Here is a 15,142-nt window from a genome sequence, read left to right as displayed (position 1 = left end):
TAGAGCAATATTTCTAAGATCCTTAATGAAAAACCAAATTTTTTCAATAAAAGTCATAGACCAACAATGTGATGACACTGTACCTCACAGAATACGATCTTGAACCTTTCCTGGGGAAAAATAAAATGCTTTGGCAACCAAGACATAACTTAGAGAGTAACAACAACACAAAAAGGCTCAAGTTCTGATCTCCAAACTTAAAAAAACAACAACAACAAAACACACCAAAACACCAAAACACACCAGAGCAAATATATCTTTAATGCACAGCCCTTAAGTGGCCAAAGTAGAACACCTCTCTTGGTAGATATTTGTGTGTATTTAAGATAAAAGAAGGCAATATAGATTTGAAAGTAAGAAATGGAGCTAACAGAAAATTTAAATTAGGTCTGTTATTGCTTGAGTGGCTGCAGTTGTGATGATCTTAACATCTGCCAAGTGAAGACAGAATCTCTGTCCTTCCCCGTTTCACAGGAAGGATGTGAAAAGAAATGAGATGATAACCAATATGGATTCCATTGCTTTTGGAAGTAAATAGCATTCATTTTTTGATTTATATTCACTCAGTCACTCGGGTAATAAAAGCCTGATTCTTTGAACATGATTCAGAGTTTGAACTGAAAACCATGTGTGTGTGTGGATAACATGTGGCTCTCTGTGGGCTGTGGGAGCTAAGCAGCTAGTGGTCCTGGTGTTGATGCACAAACACCCTGAGCAGCTGGAGACACAGACACTGCTCTGTACATGTGCATGCATTTCTCTCTTCTCTGCAGGTATGAGAAAATACCTCTCTTGGAAAGACTTGACTCTTAGAACTGGCATCTGAATCAAGTGTTGGGGCTGGGGAGGGGGCAAGGGAAGCATGGGGGAGAGTAAGAAAGCTCCCCAGTCCTGCTCTGCATTTGGCTTTAGTCACTGTCCACCCTGGCATGATCTCCTCTTAATGCAAAGGCACCTGCCTCCAGCTGCAACAATGTCATCCTCACGGAAGCGTCAAGTGAAGCACCAAGGAGAGGTGGCTGACAACTCACGTAAGACTTCATTAGGTCTTAGAAGATTATGTTCTTTCAAAAGTAGAACTTTCAGCTTGATTACCATTTGCAACATATACGCTCAATAACACAGCCAATACTTCGACAATTGTATTGTTTACTTCTTATAACAGACTTGAGAGGCAGGTATTATGGCTGATCCCACTTCACAGATGAGTAAGACTGACAAGCTTGCCTGGCAGTACCGAACCATTCATTAGAAACCTTAGACATTCAGGCTGTCTTATGTGAAGATGTCTCACATTATTAAAATTTCTCAAAATATTGCTTTCGCTATTAACTGGCTAGATTCTGAGTTTAAGAATGGTTAGCAACTCACATTAATGAATCTATTCCAGCACATGGCTTTCCTAAAATTAATTCATATATAATTTACCTTGAGGGAAGATGATATACTTTATTAACTTCGAAAATCACATAAATTACTTAGGACAATCTATTTCAAAGCACACTGGTCTGAGATTAGGGAAAGTTTTGGATGAAACGTAGTACAGTGCAGGGTTAAGGTTCCTGAGTGCCTTCTCAGTCTCTATCAGTTCTGGGATAGTCAGTTGTTTTAGATCAATACTGAGGCTGGATCTCAGGGCTGGGGGCCGAGCCTTAGCCTTGGCACTTCAGGCTGGTGTTTCGCCACTTGAGCCCCGGCTCCACTTGGTCAGCGGAGCCAGGGCTCATCCTATCTGCGCTTGTATTTACTCATCTGTAAACAGGGTTCATAGTAACTGTCCTCGTGTATGTTATCAGAATTTAAATAAGAAAGCTGTAAGCTATACAGCACATAATAGCAGTCATGATTATCGGCAGACGTGTTGCACACAGAATCCTTACATCTGCTCTCAGCTCAAACCTCACCAAGTTACGTTAAAACATACTTGCAAGGTAAAAACTGTACACAGAATCTAAGTTAGTGGCAGAACAGAAGGCATGATTCAGACTAGAGAAACTGTCGGAAGGGCTAATGGACAGGAAACTGAAAAATAAGAATCACTCACTTAGTGAGGGAACCGGTGACACTGCCCAAAAAGAAACGTACTCCTAGCCAGGCACCAGTGGCTCACACCTGTAAGACTAACTACTCGGGCTGGAGATATGGCCTAGTGGCAAGAGTGCTTCCCTGGTATACATGAAGCCCTGGGTTCGATTCCTCAGCACCACATACATAGAAAACAGCCAGAAGTGGTACTGTGGCTCAAGAGGTAGAGTGCTAGCCTTGAGCAAAAAGAAGCCAGGGACAGTGCTTAGGCCCTGAGTCCAAGGCCCAGGACTGGCAAAAAAAAAAAAAAAAAAAAGAAAGAAAAGAAAAGGCTTTGAAGGGGAAGTGTTTCTGAGTCTGAGGTACCTATAGAAAATCCAAACAGAGCCAAGTGTCAGTGGTTCATCCTTGTAATTCTACCTCCTCAGGAGGCTGAAATCTGACAATCACATTTCAAAGCCAGGCAAGACAAAAAAAAAAAGTCCATGAGACTTATCTCCAATTAACCATCAAAAAGCCAGAATGGAGTTGTGGTTCAAAGGGTAGCGCTCTAGCCTTAAGGGGGGAAAAAAACCCTTCATGGATAGTGCTCAGGCCTTCAGTTAGAGACCGAGGATTGCCCCCTCCCCTACCACCAAAAAAACCCCAAAAAACCAACAATCCAAGCAGAGATGAAAATGGGCAACCAACTACACAAATCTCAGGACTTGAGCTAGGGACACTGATTAGACAGTCATTTCCCTCTATTGGCTAGGGAGAGAATGTAAAGCAATGATACTTAAACTTTAGTGTGCTTACGAATCATCTGGGGGCTGATTATGAATCTTAGATGCCAATCCCAGAGAGTCAGATTCAGAATACTCAAGAAAAACATTAATAAATACCCTCAAGTAATTTCTGAAGCAAACAGTACCCAGAGCGCTCAAGAGAGAGACTAATAAAAAATAGGAGATCAAAGCACTGTAAAAACATTTTAATATTTACTAGTTAAGTAGACACGAAAAAGAATGAGCAACGAAAGCCAATAACAGAGAAGCCAAAGGCAACTGTTTCAAGGAGTCATTCATGTACTGCATGCTGGTAGGGGGCAGAGAGATGAGGAATCCGAGGGACTGCATACCTTACAGACAGAGCAGAAGGGCAGAGATCAGCGGATGGGGCAGGAAGGGACAAGACAATGTTTGTGAGGTGCTTGACTCTGTTTATGTGTACACAGGAGGCTCGAGAACAACGGGGATGGGGTGGGGCAAAGAAGGGATTTGTTTGCTGTCTAAGGACTTGAAAGATAGAAATGTGTGGACATGCACAGATGCAGAGGGGGCAACACAGGAACAGCTGGGTCTCAAGGTCTAAGAGGCAGATACTGTAATTCTTTTATCCCACTAGCTATTAGACAAGTGAGATACATTTATAGCTTAAACCTTTCCTTAAATACACAAAAGATAAAACTATCACAAAATACAAGTGACTGTCTATAAAAAAAGATAGGACAAAATACGGATTGATGTTTGGAGGAAGGCAGAAGTGCTGAAGAGCATTTGCTATTTTGACTGAAAGGGAAAGGAGAATCTACCTCCCCAACAGTAGAGATGAAAAATGAGGCAGCAGGCACGGGCGCCACCTGCTGGTGAAACAAAGATTCTCAGTATAAACCTGTTCTAAGAATTTCCTGTTTCCAGTAATAGCTACCAGTCTGGCCTTGAACTCATGATTTTCCTGCCTCAGTCTCCTGAGTGCTGGTTTTACAAGCATGCACAACCAAGCCTAGTGCTTTCTCCTAATTCCTTATTCACGCTAGGCTTCCCTTTGCAGCAGTACATCATATTAAGGAGACATGCTACTTCCTCTGCTGAGTAAACAACCCAGGGTTGTTTTTTTCAAACCTTCCATGATTCCAGTTGTGTGATGTACCTTTGCTTGTCATCGCTCAGGAAAAGTCCTTCATCTAAGCCTTTGCACGTTAGTGGCTCATAGTAAGTTTATAGCAAATAAATTTACTATACTCTGGATCTTCCCAGTTAGAGCTTCCCAATCTAATACCATGCAATTATATGAATCGAGTATAAGTCTTAATGTTTATCCTTGCTAAGTTCCATCCATAGTGATTTTGAATGCATTTCCTTGTCAGGTCATTTGGAACCTTAATTCTTGGTGCTATTTAAATCTGACAGAACAATCACTAAATTTTTCATTCAAGTCAATGATAAAAGACACTTGGTCAAGAAAGAGCTCTAACTTAAAATTAATACTAACCTAGCAAAGCACACCCTTTAGTTCAAAATGCTTATCTAGCTGTAAATCTATTTTGTATTTACCAGTCTATTTATACTACTGACATATCTATTTTAGGCATGAGGATAATGGAGATAAAAATGCAGAGAACAGGGGTTGGGAATGTGGCTTAGTGTAGAGTGCTCGCCTAGCATGCGTGAAGCCCTGGGTTCCATTCCTCAACACCACATAAACAGAAAAAGCAGGAAGCAGGTGCTATGGCTCAAGAGGTAGAGTGCTAGCCTTAAGCAAAAAGAAGCTCAGGGACAGTGCTCAGGTCCTGAGTTCAAGCCCCAGAACGGGCAAAAAAAAATGTAGAGCAGATCACAAAGCCTCAATAGCTGTGTGCATATGTCATATAAAATGAGATTTATTGAAATGAACTCCAAGAAATAGAAGCAAAGTTTTTGTTATTTGCCTTTTGGCTTTTCTTTTTCTTCTTCGTTGCTGTTCATTTTTCTATCTTTTGCCTAGCATTTACGTTAATCAGGTTTGCTAAGAGTAAAGGAGAGCACAGCAATGGTGGGACTGGTGAGTGAATGCAGCAGTGATACTCACTAGAGACTACGTGAAAATGAACTCTACAACTTGTGGAGGAGGGGGGTCTGGGGGGAAAAACTTTCAGAAAAACAAAGGAAGATGTGACAGTGTTCAAAAAGAAATGTACTCATTACTTGACATGTAATTGTAACCTCTCTGTATATCACCTTTATGATAACAAGTTAAAATTTTTAAAAGAAATAAAAAGCTATGTAGTAGGTACTTCATGAATATACCAAAAACTCCTCTTAAAAGGCAATTATACAAATTTATCATGTTTGTTCTACAGTGAACTAATACAAACTGTTCACTAATAAGCCCTATAGGTAACGTCAGCTACCATCCAACTCTTTTTTTTTTCTATTGTCAAACTGATATACAGAGCGGTTACAGTTTCATACTTTAGGCATTGCATACATTTCTTGTACTGTTTGTTACCTCCTCCCTCATTCCCCCCTCCCCCTCCCCCTACCATCCAACTCTTAATTACTCTACCTACACTTGTGTTCCAAAGTTAAAGAACATCCAATGGAGGTATAAAACCAGGATTGGTGCCTGTTCCATAGAACTTCAAAATGCTTCCATTAATATAGAAGAAAAAATACTTAACTATATTCTAAATTTTAGGGTTGCAAGAACCATATGTAGTTTACTCATTATTGCTTGGAGACTAGTATATATTGTCAGGGGACACATACTTTATTTTAGCACAAGGGTCAAATCTTGCCCACAATCTGTTTCTATATGGTTTACAACTAAGAATACATATTTTTCTTTTTGGGCCTGGGCGCTAGCCCTGAGCTTTTTTGCTCAAGGCTAGTGCTCTACCACTTTGAGCCATAGTTGCTACTTCCGTTTTTGAGTGGTTAATTAGATACAAAAGTCTCATAGAGACTTTCCTGCCTGGGCTGGCTTTGGACCATGATCCTCAGATCTCAGCCTCCTTGGTAGCTAGGATTACAAGTGTGAGCCACTGACACCCAGCTAGTTTTCACATTTTTGAGCCATTACACTTTAAAAGAAGACTGGGTGTATAGCTCAATGTAGAATGAGTGCTTAGCATGAGCAAGGAACTGGGTTCAATCTTTAGCACAAAGAAAAAAACACACACACAAACAAGATTAAAAGTCAGAGACCATTTGTGACTCACAAAACCTAAAATTTACTAGCCAGCTCTTCTTAGAAAGTTTGCTGTTCCTTTCTATTTGAGAAGGTAGCCTAGGCTGAGGCTGTAGCTCAGTGGTATAGCCTTGCCTAGAATGGAAGGGAAAGAACTAGAGATTTGCAGATTTGGAGATAACTGCAATAGGAAAACTTGGAAAATAAATATGCCTATCTTCAAAGGGGTTTTCATTTTCATTAACTTCCACGATAACTAAACATCTGTAATTAGCACATCTTACAGACCATATATATTTGTAACTGAGCTATTCTGGAGTCACAGGTGCTTCTGGGAGAACTAAATTTAAACCTCAGCAGTACACACTAAGGTACTAACTACCCTACTTAACATAAATGTTAGTCATTAGCAAGGCGTTCCCGCTGTCAGGTGTCAACGCACAGGTGTGTCCTCTCATCCACACCTCCTTTCCTTCCACAAAGTACTAAGTAGTTAAGCACCAAGCACTACACAGCCTATGACTACATATCCACTTCTTGAAAACTCAACCATACAGGAGGCCTCAGCAGCTTTGAAATAAAGCGTTGCATGCGAAAAAAGGTTAACCAAGACATAGAAGACACATTCTCAAGCTATACGAAAGCCCAGGCCTCAGCCTGTTCACAGACTGTATTATTACCGACTCGAGCAAGGTATACCTGGAAATGCTGCTCCATTACTTGAATCTTTCCTTGGTCTGGGCACTTTTTCAGAGCTCTGTCTGCATAATGGAATAGGATTTCAACCATCTGTAAAGAAAACAGCTTTGCTTTGAAATCAAAATGTATCTCTAAATTTTTTAATTATTTAGTGTATGGCCCTCCTAAATTAGCTACCATATGAAATTTGAGTGGCTTTATTTCCAAATCGTTTTTAATCCTAGCCTAATTTCTTTCAGCCGCAAGGCCGGTACTAATTTTCTATTTTTTCTTATGAAATATCTCCATGTCCCAGACCGCAACAGTATATTACTCTAGAAATGAAAAACTGGAGTTAATTCTTCAATAATCTTCCTCTGTAGTTCTTTCCCTGAAGAGCAAACCATTCATGAATCCCCAGGATTTCCTCCACTTTTCTGCTGTCTTTTGGTTACATTACTGTTTTATTATCTTCACAGGAGAGTGAAAGAGGAGGATAGAGAAGTACTAAGAAGGAAATTTAAAATGCATTCACGGTGACACCAAGTAATAATAATCCAACCTATTTTTTTACATTCTGTCTCCATGATTTTAACTATTTTCCCAATAATGCCCAAAGATCTCAGCAAACATGAAAGCAAATCTGTCCTGCATCCTAGTGAAAGCCCTATTAAAATACTCACCCGATCAGCAACAACAGCCTTTCGTTTACTGGCATCTCCTGAGAGCCCTGCAGAGACACATAGTCCGCCATGAAGCCAACAGTGCACAGCTTCCTGGGAGAGCCTGGTGCCCTCGTCTTCTCTTTGTGGCCCACGCTAACAACACACAGACTATGGATCAAATGCTGGGAACAGGGCTGGGAATATGGCCTAGTGGCAAGGGTGCTTGCCTTGCATACATGAAGCCTTGAGTTCGATTCCCCAGCACCACATATATAGAAAACGGCCAGCAGGGGCGCTGTGGCTCAAGTGGCAGAGTGCTAGCCTTGAGCCAAAGAAGCCAGGGACAGTGCTCAGGCCCGGAGTCCAAGCCCAGGACTGGCAAAAAAAACAACGCTGGGAACAGGCTACCACGCATTCACCCGAGCAGATGCGCATCCGTGCACTGCTTTGCTCTCACAAACCTTCTGCACAGAAGAATTTTCAAAAGTGACTGTCAATTTCTATACTCCACATTTACTTACCCACCACTGCTTTGGCTTTTCCTTCATGAAAAGACCATGCGAGACCCAAGGCTTCTGTAAGACAATCTTGTTTCAGGAGATGATCCACTCTCTAAAATGAACAAATGAGACAAGGCAGACTTCTCTAGCTGCCCAACTACCAGCCACAGTTCCTATTCTATCTGCTTGCTACCTTTCCAGAATTGGATGTTCAGGTGCTTAAATTAGTTCAATAGCACTGCAACATTATTTCAACATTGGGACTTTCTCTGGCCAGATTATAAAGTTAATATCTTAAAGTATGGATAGTATAAAGGCTAGTATGGACCAACAAGCCTAAATATTAAAAGGAGAAACAACAAAAATGATCACCATAGCAGAAACAGTTGTTTATCATAATATCCATTTAGTAACAAACCCAAGTTTGCTGGAGCCAGTAACAGACAACCAGTTAAAAAGAAATTTCTGGGGCTGGGAATGTAGGCTAGGAGTCGAGTGCTTGCCTAGCATGCATGAAGCCCTGGGTTCGATTCCTTACTTAGTACCACATCAACAGAAAAAGCTGGAAGTGGTGCTGAGGCTCAAGTGGTAGAGTGCTAGCCTTGCACAAAAAGAAGCCAGGGACAGTGCACAGGCCCTGAGTTCAAGCCCCAGAACCAGCAAAAAATTTAAAAAAAAATTCTAAGAGTTCTGGACCTGAATTTGGAGCAATGCAACTAAACTCTCTAGCCAATGATAAGTAAGTCAAAGTATCACCAGGTATTTCGGTGATGTTATCTTAAAAAGGCATGTTCTGTTTCCTCCTGCCTACAATGCAGTTCAAACAACCATACTTGATCACAAAATGACCTTGTGACTAGAGCTCAAATGCAAGGTAGTGACATCTTTAAGACCACGGAGCTCCCATACTAGATATGGGCTGCCTACCTCCAGTGTTTCCTGACACGGAAACCTTGAGCCACTATTAGTTTGAACTTGCTGAATTTGCTATAGTACAAAGTCCAAGTAATCTTCAGCAACATCAAAGCAAAAGCATGTAAATTCTATAAACTCAGTCACAATAACATGTAGGATGACTGTGAACTCACCTCTCTCCAGCTCCTCAGCATCATCACATAAACAGACTGCAAAGCAAAGAGAAGGACATGAAAATAGCCTGTAACAGACTTGCTTGGGAAACAAATCTGCCCCAATTCTACATCTCACTTTAGATCTCCAAGTGAAAATGATTTTAGTTGTAGTTGGAAGTACATCTTGGAATTTAAGTCTTCAAGAACCCACACTGACGAGTCATCAGGCAAATATTCAAGTCAGGAGGTCTACAGTCAAACGAGTAAGACTTGACTCCATGGAACACAAACAAGGAAAACCCAAGTCCATCCCTTATGTGGGTAACTGCAAGATACTGGCAATATTTTGGTAGAATTTTAATAATGGAGAAATTGTTTCTCCATTTTAAAATGAAAAATAAGTCAATAAAAACAAAGGAACAAACTGAAAACAGAAAGTTTATAGCTCAATAATCCTATTCTAAGTCAAATGCCTTAATATAGCCTAAGCTAATTTGATTAAAGATCACCTGTACATATACATAATTAACTACCTTCCTAATTGTTAAAACAAATAGGAAAGCACGTCATTATGTATATCCCTAAATTTTAAAAAGTACATTATTAGCACCTAATTAAAAGTAAAAAATAGCAGTGGAGGAAAGCTATTAAATAATACTAACCAGTTCATTTACAATTTTTGGATCACTAATGATCAGTGTTCAATTTAAATACAATGCTCTCTTTACCAGCTTCCTCTTTTAGCCCCAACCATCCTGATACACACAGTATAAGAACTTACTTTTGTCCCCAAATAAAAGATCTGACCAGCATAGCTACTGATGGATTGGTAACAAGCCTTCTCTCCAACCAAAGCCTGTAAAAATAAATAAGTAGACAGGTAAACTATCTAAAAATTATATGTATTAGAAGTCTCCATAAATAATGTCAACTACAGGCTAAGATCTGGAAGATAGCAGTTTGAGGTTAGTCAGAGAGGAAAAGGTTCATGAGTCTGTCTCCAAAATAATCAGCAAAAAGACAGGTTGGAGGCATGGCACAGGTAGTAGAATGCTAGTCAAGCAAGCAAGCCAATGAAGTGTGAAGCCCTTAGTTCAAACCCCACAACCACCAAAATCAGAAGAAATAACACTGTGCATATAAATGGACATATTAAATTGTAACCTTTTCTACAGCCACTTGTAGATTTAAAAAAAATTAAACAAGTGGGGCATTGATGGCTCACACATAAAATCTTAGCTACGGGGCGGGGGGGAAGGAGGGAGGGAAGGAGGGAGGGAGGGAGGGAAGGAAAGAGACAACCAAATAGGGGCTGGGAATATGGCCTAGTGGCAAGAATGCTTGCCTTGTATACATGAAGCCCTGGGTTCGATTCCCCAGCACCACATATATAGAAAAGGCAAGAAGGGGCGCTGTGGCTCAAGTGGCCAAGTGTTAGCCTTGAGCAAAAAGAAGCCAGGGACAGTGCTCAGGCCCTGAGTCCAAGGCCCAGGACTGGCAAAAAAAAAAAAAAAATGACCAGAAGCACCAACTTCTATTATCTAGTTATCCAACTTCTACTTTTTATTATGCTAGTTTATTTATCCTAATATAATTTATAATAAATACATTAAAGTTAAAAAGAAAAACAATTTTCTTCCTGTATAAATAGCCTCACTTTTTAGAATAATGTAGAAAGGGAACAAATATGCCAATGTACAAGTCTAAAGGGAAAAGACTACAACTGCATTTTACTAGATGAAAGGACTCAGTGCTTCTCACAGGAGTAGAGTTAACAGAAAAAGACACCTCCACATGTCAACATAAAACACAAGAGGAAACAAGAAGACAAAGTAATATAGTATATGAGGGTTATAGCACAGACCAGGCAAAATAGAAGAGAAACCCACTGATAATATGGGTTGCAAACACTGTCTCTGACAACCGTTATGACTCTGAACCAATTTCAAACTGGTAACATTCAATGTTCCCCATCTTTGAATAGTAGGGCTTAAATATGTTACCATGTTATTAATATGCCAAATGACAATTATAGTAATACTTAACCTACTATGGAAACTTGTAGAAGGTCTATGCGCACATCAGATACACCTTCTCTGGAATCTTTCCAATGGCGCTTTCCCTGGCCCTGGGATCAGTAATTGGCTGGAGACTCGTGGGGGACTCTAATGGTGCTCTCTCTGGTCTAGCACCCAGTCCCACAAACTCAGTCTGCGTCTGCTTTACTGCAATCTCAGCTCTGTCTCCTCCACTCACAGAATCCTCCATATTCCAGCTGGCGCCCTCTTCCTTGAGCCACAGTCTACAACCATCAGTCCCTTGTTTAGTCTTTATATAGTATTGCTGTCCATCGTTACTGATATCCAGGGTCTTGAGAACTACTATTTTCCCCAATTACTACAACTATCACTATAAATTTTTTGTTAGTTTAAGCAAAAGAATAAATCCAATCCCTCATCACTCCATTTGGGCTAAGATCTATTAGTACTTTTCTTTTTTTTTAAGTTACGAGGATATACAATTTAGGGCCTGTGCTTGCTAGGCAGGATACCAGGTATACTAGGTAGAGATACCACTTGGGCCATGTCTCCAGACCCTTTTGTTTTCAGTATTTTTCTAATAGGGTCTCCCATTTATGGCCAGGCCGGCCGGAACCGTGATCCTTCTATTGGTGCTACCTCCCTACATAACCAGGATGACAGGTATGTCCCACCATATCCAAATTTTATTGGCTGAGATGAGGGTCTCAAGAACATTCTAACAGGGATGGTCTCACACCACAATCTCCTCAGTCTCTGCCTCCCAAGCTGTGAGAATCATAGGTGTGAACCAGCTACCTGGCTCTAATAGTACTTCTGATAAACATAGAAACACAGAAAATACCTCAGTCTAGAAGAGTAATTACTATTCCTTTAATGAATCTTGATGCATTACTATTCTTATTCTGGATTTTCTTAGTTCTTAAATTCTGGGGCTGGAATCCACTTTCCTATATACTTCATGCTCTGAAGATGTAATTATAAAAGAGTTGAGCAGTGCCTACACCCCATGCCATATACATTCATTATAAAGGATCACTATGATTCATTTTTTTCAAATAACTCAGTAATGTTCCAGAATGGTCTGCTTTCTTTCTGAAGATGGTTTAGAAAAACATGAGACCACAAATAAAGTGTTTAATTATAAATTGCCTATGGTCTTTATTGAAATTGTCCATAAGAGTATAAAATTTCCATTAGGATGCTACCTTTTATTTGTGTCCCTCTAGGTTCCTACATTTTATCTATCACCCGTTCCTTATTTCCCTCAAAGCCACCATTATCATTCCATGTCCAGAGCTACTGTACCTGGTGGTCAAGCTGTTACTGTATCAGCCAAATCTCTCCAAAGTTTCATAGGCCACCTGCCTCAATTATCTGTCCCTTAAATCTACCAGGATAATTAGCGCAAGTTATGAAAATATTTAAATTTTACAAACTTTCTATTCCATTCAATTTCATTCTTTCAATTTCCTTTCAACTTTCAAATTCATTCTTATACATATGCAAGTTTCAAGTTCTTTATATAAAGTTAAATTAGTCACATTTTTAAAGAAAAGGCAACAAAAATCATTGTTTTGGCTCATATTCCTGAATGCTTACAAATATATCTACACTGGTGCCTTGTAAAAAAAAAAAAAAACTCATCAAGGCAGAAAAATAACCTCCTTGGATTCCTATTTGTGAAACAAAGCAACAACAAAATGTCAACCTTTTGACAGCAATGCTGAGATCAAGGATAATCCTTACCAAGGCCTGGCTAACGTTTCCTCCGGTGGCAAGTGACTTAAAGTGGCTGCTGTTATAGACCAGCTGCACCTCTGAGATCTCCACGGTTTCTAGTTCCTCCTGGGTCTGCCGATCCATCACATGTAGCTTCTCCACACTGTCTAGGAGCACAACTGTGCGAGAATTTATCCACTGCAATTTAAGCCCAGAACAAGAGGGGAGTGAGGCCCGTGTCGTCATTTAGGGCAAGATGAAAGCTTGGCACCGCTGTTAAATTACACTGAGGACATCATCCATTTCAATGCTTTACATAGCAACACAATCTCAGCGATAATTACTCAGTGACAGCCCAAAGCAGGGTACTGAGTTTTGAGTGTTAAAATGACATTTTGATAGTGTAAGAGATATTAAGAACTGTAATGGATTGTAGAAAATATGAATTTTTAAAAGATCTTCTTAAAGGCACATTAGAAAACCTCACATTAGCACTGAAGCAACATATTTTAAAATAGAAGCTATTTGAAAACTATATTTCCTTCCAAATCTCCATAAAAACAATGGAAAATTTCTTCATCTTTCTATAGAATTGTATTGCCTAAGTTTCGTTAAAAAGTACTATTATAATTCTAAACGTTCTAACTTAATAATTAAAAAATCTTAGTGATATCATTTTGACAAACCTTGGACTAGATATGGGATAAATTCTTTAATTTTTCTGTTTTTATTGAGACATACTTTTACATGTTTATGGGATACAATATACTAAAACGATACATTTATACAATATACATACAATGATCAAACCACAGTAATAAGCACTGATATCTCCTCTGACAGTTATCATTTTTATGCCTTAAGATAATTTTATGCAAAGTCTTTTTAGAAATATCAATACTCCAAGGAAAAATTAAACAAACCTATATATTTAGAATTGTAAGTTGCTGAAGTGATTCATTCCCCTGCACATTTGTATGATTTGCTCCACATTATCATTTACATAGTGTTGTACCAAAGTCAGCCAATTGAAAATGGATCTTCTTTTAGCATACATTAAATTTACGCTCTATACTACATGATAGTCACTAAAGGGTTTCAATCAGCCCTTGGCTGGAATGCTGGGGACCAGAGTTCCTGTATTTGGGGCTATTTTAGATTTTGAAATGTTTGCGACAATAAAATAAACTATCTTGGAAATGGGACCTAAGTCTAAACACAAAATTCACTTGATTTATACACACAAAACAATATTTTCAGCTACCTGCATTTTGACTGCCACTCATCATAATATGTCGCAGGTGTAATTCCCCACTCATATTTGGCATAAGCTCAGAAAGTTTTAAATTTTGGAGCATTTCTGTTTTCAGATTATGGATGCACTGATTTCTAAATCAATAGTGTAAGGGTGAGTTTAAAAATGCAATGTGAAGCTAGGTGCTGGTGGCTCATGCCTGTAATCCTAGCTACTCAATAAGCTGAAATCTGAGATCACAGTTTGAAGCCATCCTAGGAAGCAAAGTCCATGGAACTCTTATATCTCTAATTAACTACCAAAAAAAAAAAAAAAGTTGGAAATGGAGCTGTGGCTCAAGTAGTAGAACACCAGCCTTGCGCAAAGAAAAATTCATGGACAGTGCCCAGGCCCTGAGTTTTAAGCCTCAAGAATGGTGCACGCGCACACACACACACACACACACACACACACACACACACAGCAATGTGAACAAAAATTGGTGATACTTACCTACAGTCTTAGTACTTAGGAGCCTGAGGCAGGAGACTGCCTGAGACCAGGAGTGACCGATCAGCCTGGGCTACACACGAGACTATCTCAAAGTGCAATGTGCAACTAAATTAATGAATCACATATGAAAAAGAAAATACAAGCTATAGCACCTATGTGCTTAATTATTATATATTATTGAGTCAAAGAAGAAAAAACAATTTTTTTAGTTCCTTTGCTTTGACAGTGCCAGGGTTTGAACTCAGGGCCTACCAGTCAGCTTGCTGGCCCAACTGGCATTCTAACACTTGAACCAATTCCATTCAGGCTTTGTACTGGTTATTTTGGGAAGAACAGACTTTCCTGCCCAAGCTGGCTTCAAACCCTGCCCCTCTAGATAATTGCCTTCTGAGTAGCTAAGATGGCAGGCATAGGCACTGGGGCCTGCTAACAGATGCTGATGTACAAAAACCAGTAAGCGTAACAACCCAGAAATATCCTAAAGGTATTACTCTCAAAACTAACACAGTATTTGAAAAATAAAAGGTAAAATTTGATGCAAAAAGAAACCTTTCAAAAAAGAAGAACCATAATGTATCTCAGGACCGAGATGTAAAGTAGAGAAAAAAAAACTCATCAAAGTCTTTGGCCCATTACAGTCTTTTGGCCGTAACACCTACCACAAGGGCCTGACCTTTTAGGACAAGCTCACAAATATAAATGTGTTCACACAGAGTAGAACAATGATTCTGATGTACTTAAAATCTTTCAAACCCAAACTTCCCTT

The 15,142-nt window shown here is 39.5% G+C and overlaps 1 protein-coding gene across 2 annotated transcripts in view; it reads right to left on the bottom strand.

Moving 5' to 3' along the window:
• The window catches only part of Vps8 (VPS8 subunit of CORVET complex), a 192,355-nt gene that overhangs the window by 123,873 nt on the left and 53,340 nt on the right, over window positions 1-15,142 (bottom strand). For both annotated transcript variants that reach the window (XM_048347271.1, XM_048347272.1), the window contains exons 16-21: window positions 12,657-12,827; window positions 9,650-9,724; window positions 8,887-8,922; window positions 7,820-7,910; window positions 7,317-7,363; window positions 6,655-6,744 (exon numbers count right to left, since the gene is read on the bottom strand). In XM_048347271.1, coding sequence (XP_048203228.1) covers window positions 6,655-6,744; window positions 7,317-7,363; window positions 7,820-7,910; window positions 8,887-8,922; window positions 9,650-9,724; window positions 12,657-12,827 — 510 coding nt within the window. The remainder of the gene's footprint in view (window positions 1-6,654; window positions 6,745-7,316; window positions 7,364-7,819; window positions 7,911-8,886; window positions 8,923-9,649; window positions 9,725-12,656; window positions 12,828-15,142) is intronic.

This window comes from Perognathus longimembris, chromosome 5 (assembly GCF_023159225.1).
Source record: "Perognathus longimembris pacificus isolate PPM17 chromosome 5, ASM2315922v1, whole genome shotgun sequence".
In the NCBI taxonomy this organism is placed as follows: domain Eukaryota; kingdom Metazoa; phylum Chordata; class Mammalia; order Rodentia; family Heteromyidae; genus Perognathus; species Perognathus longimembris.
This window is presented reverse-complemented; position numbering and strand designations above follow the sequence as displayed.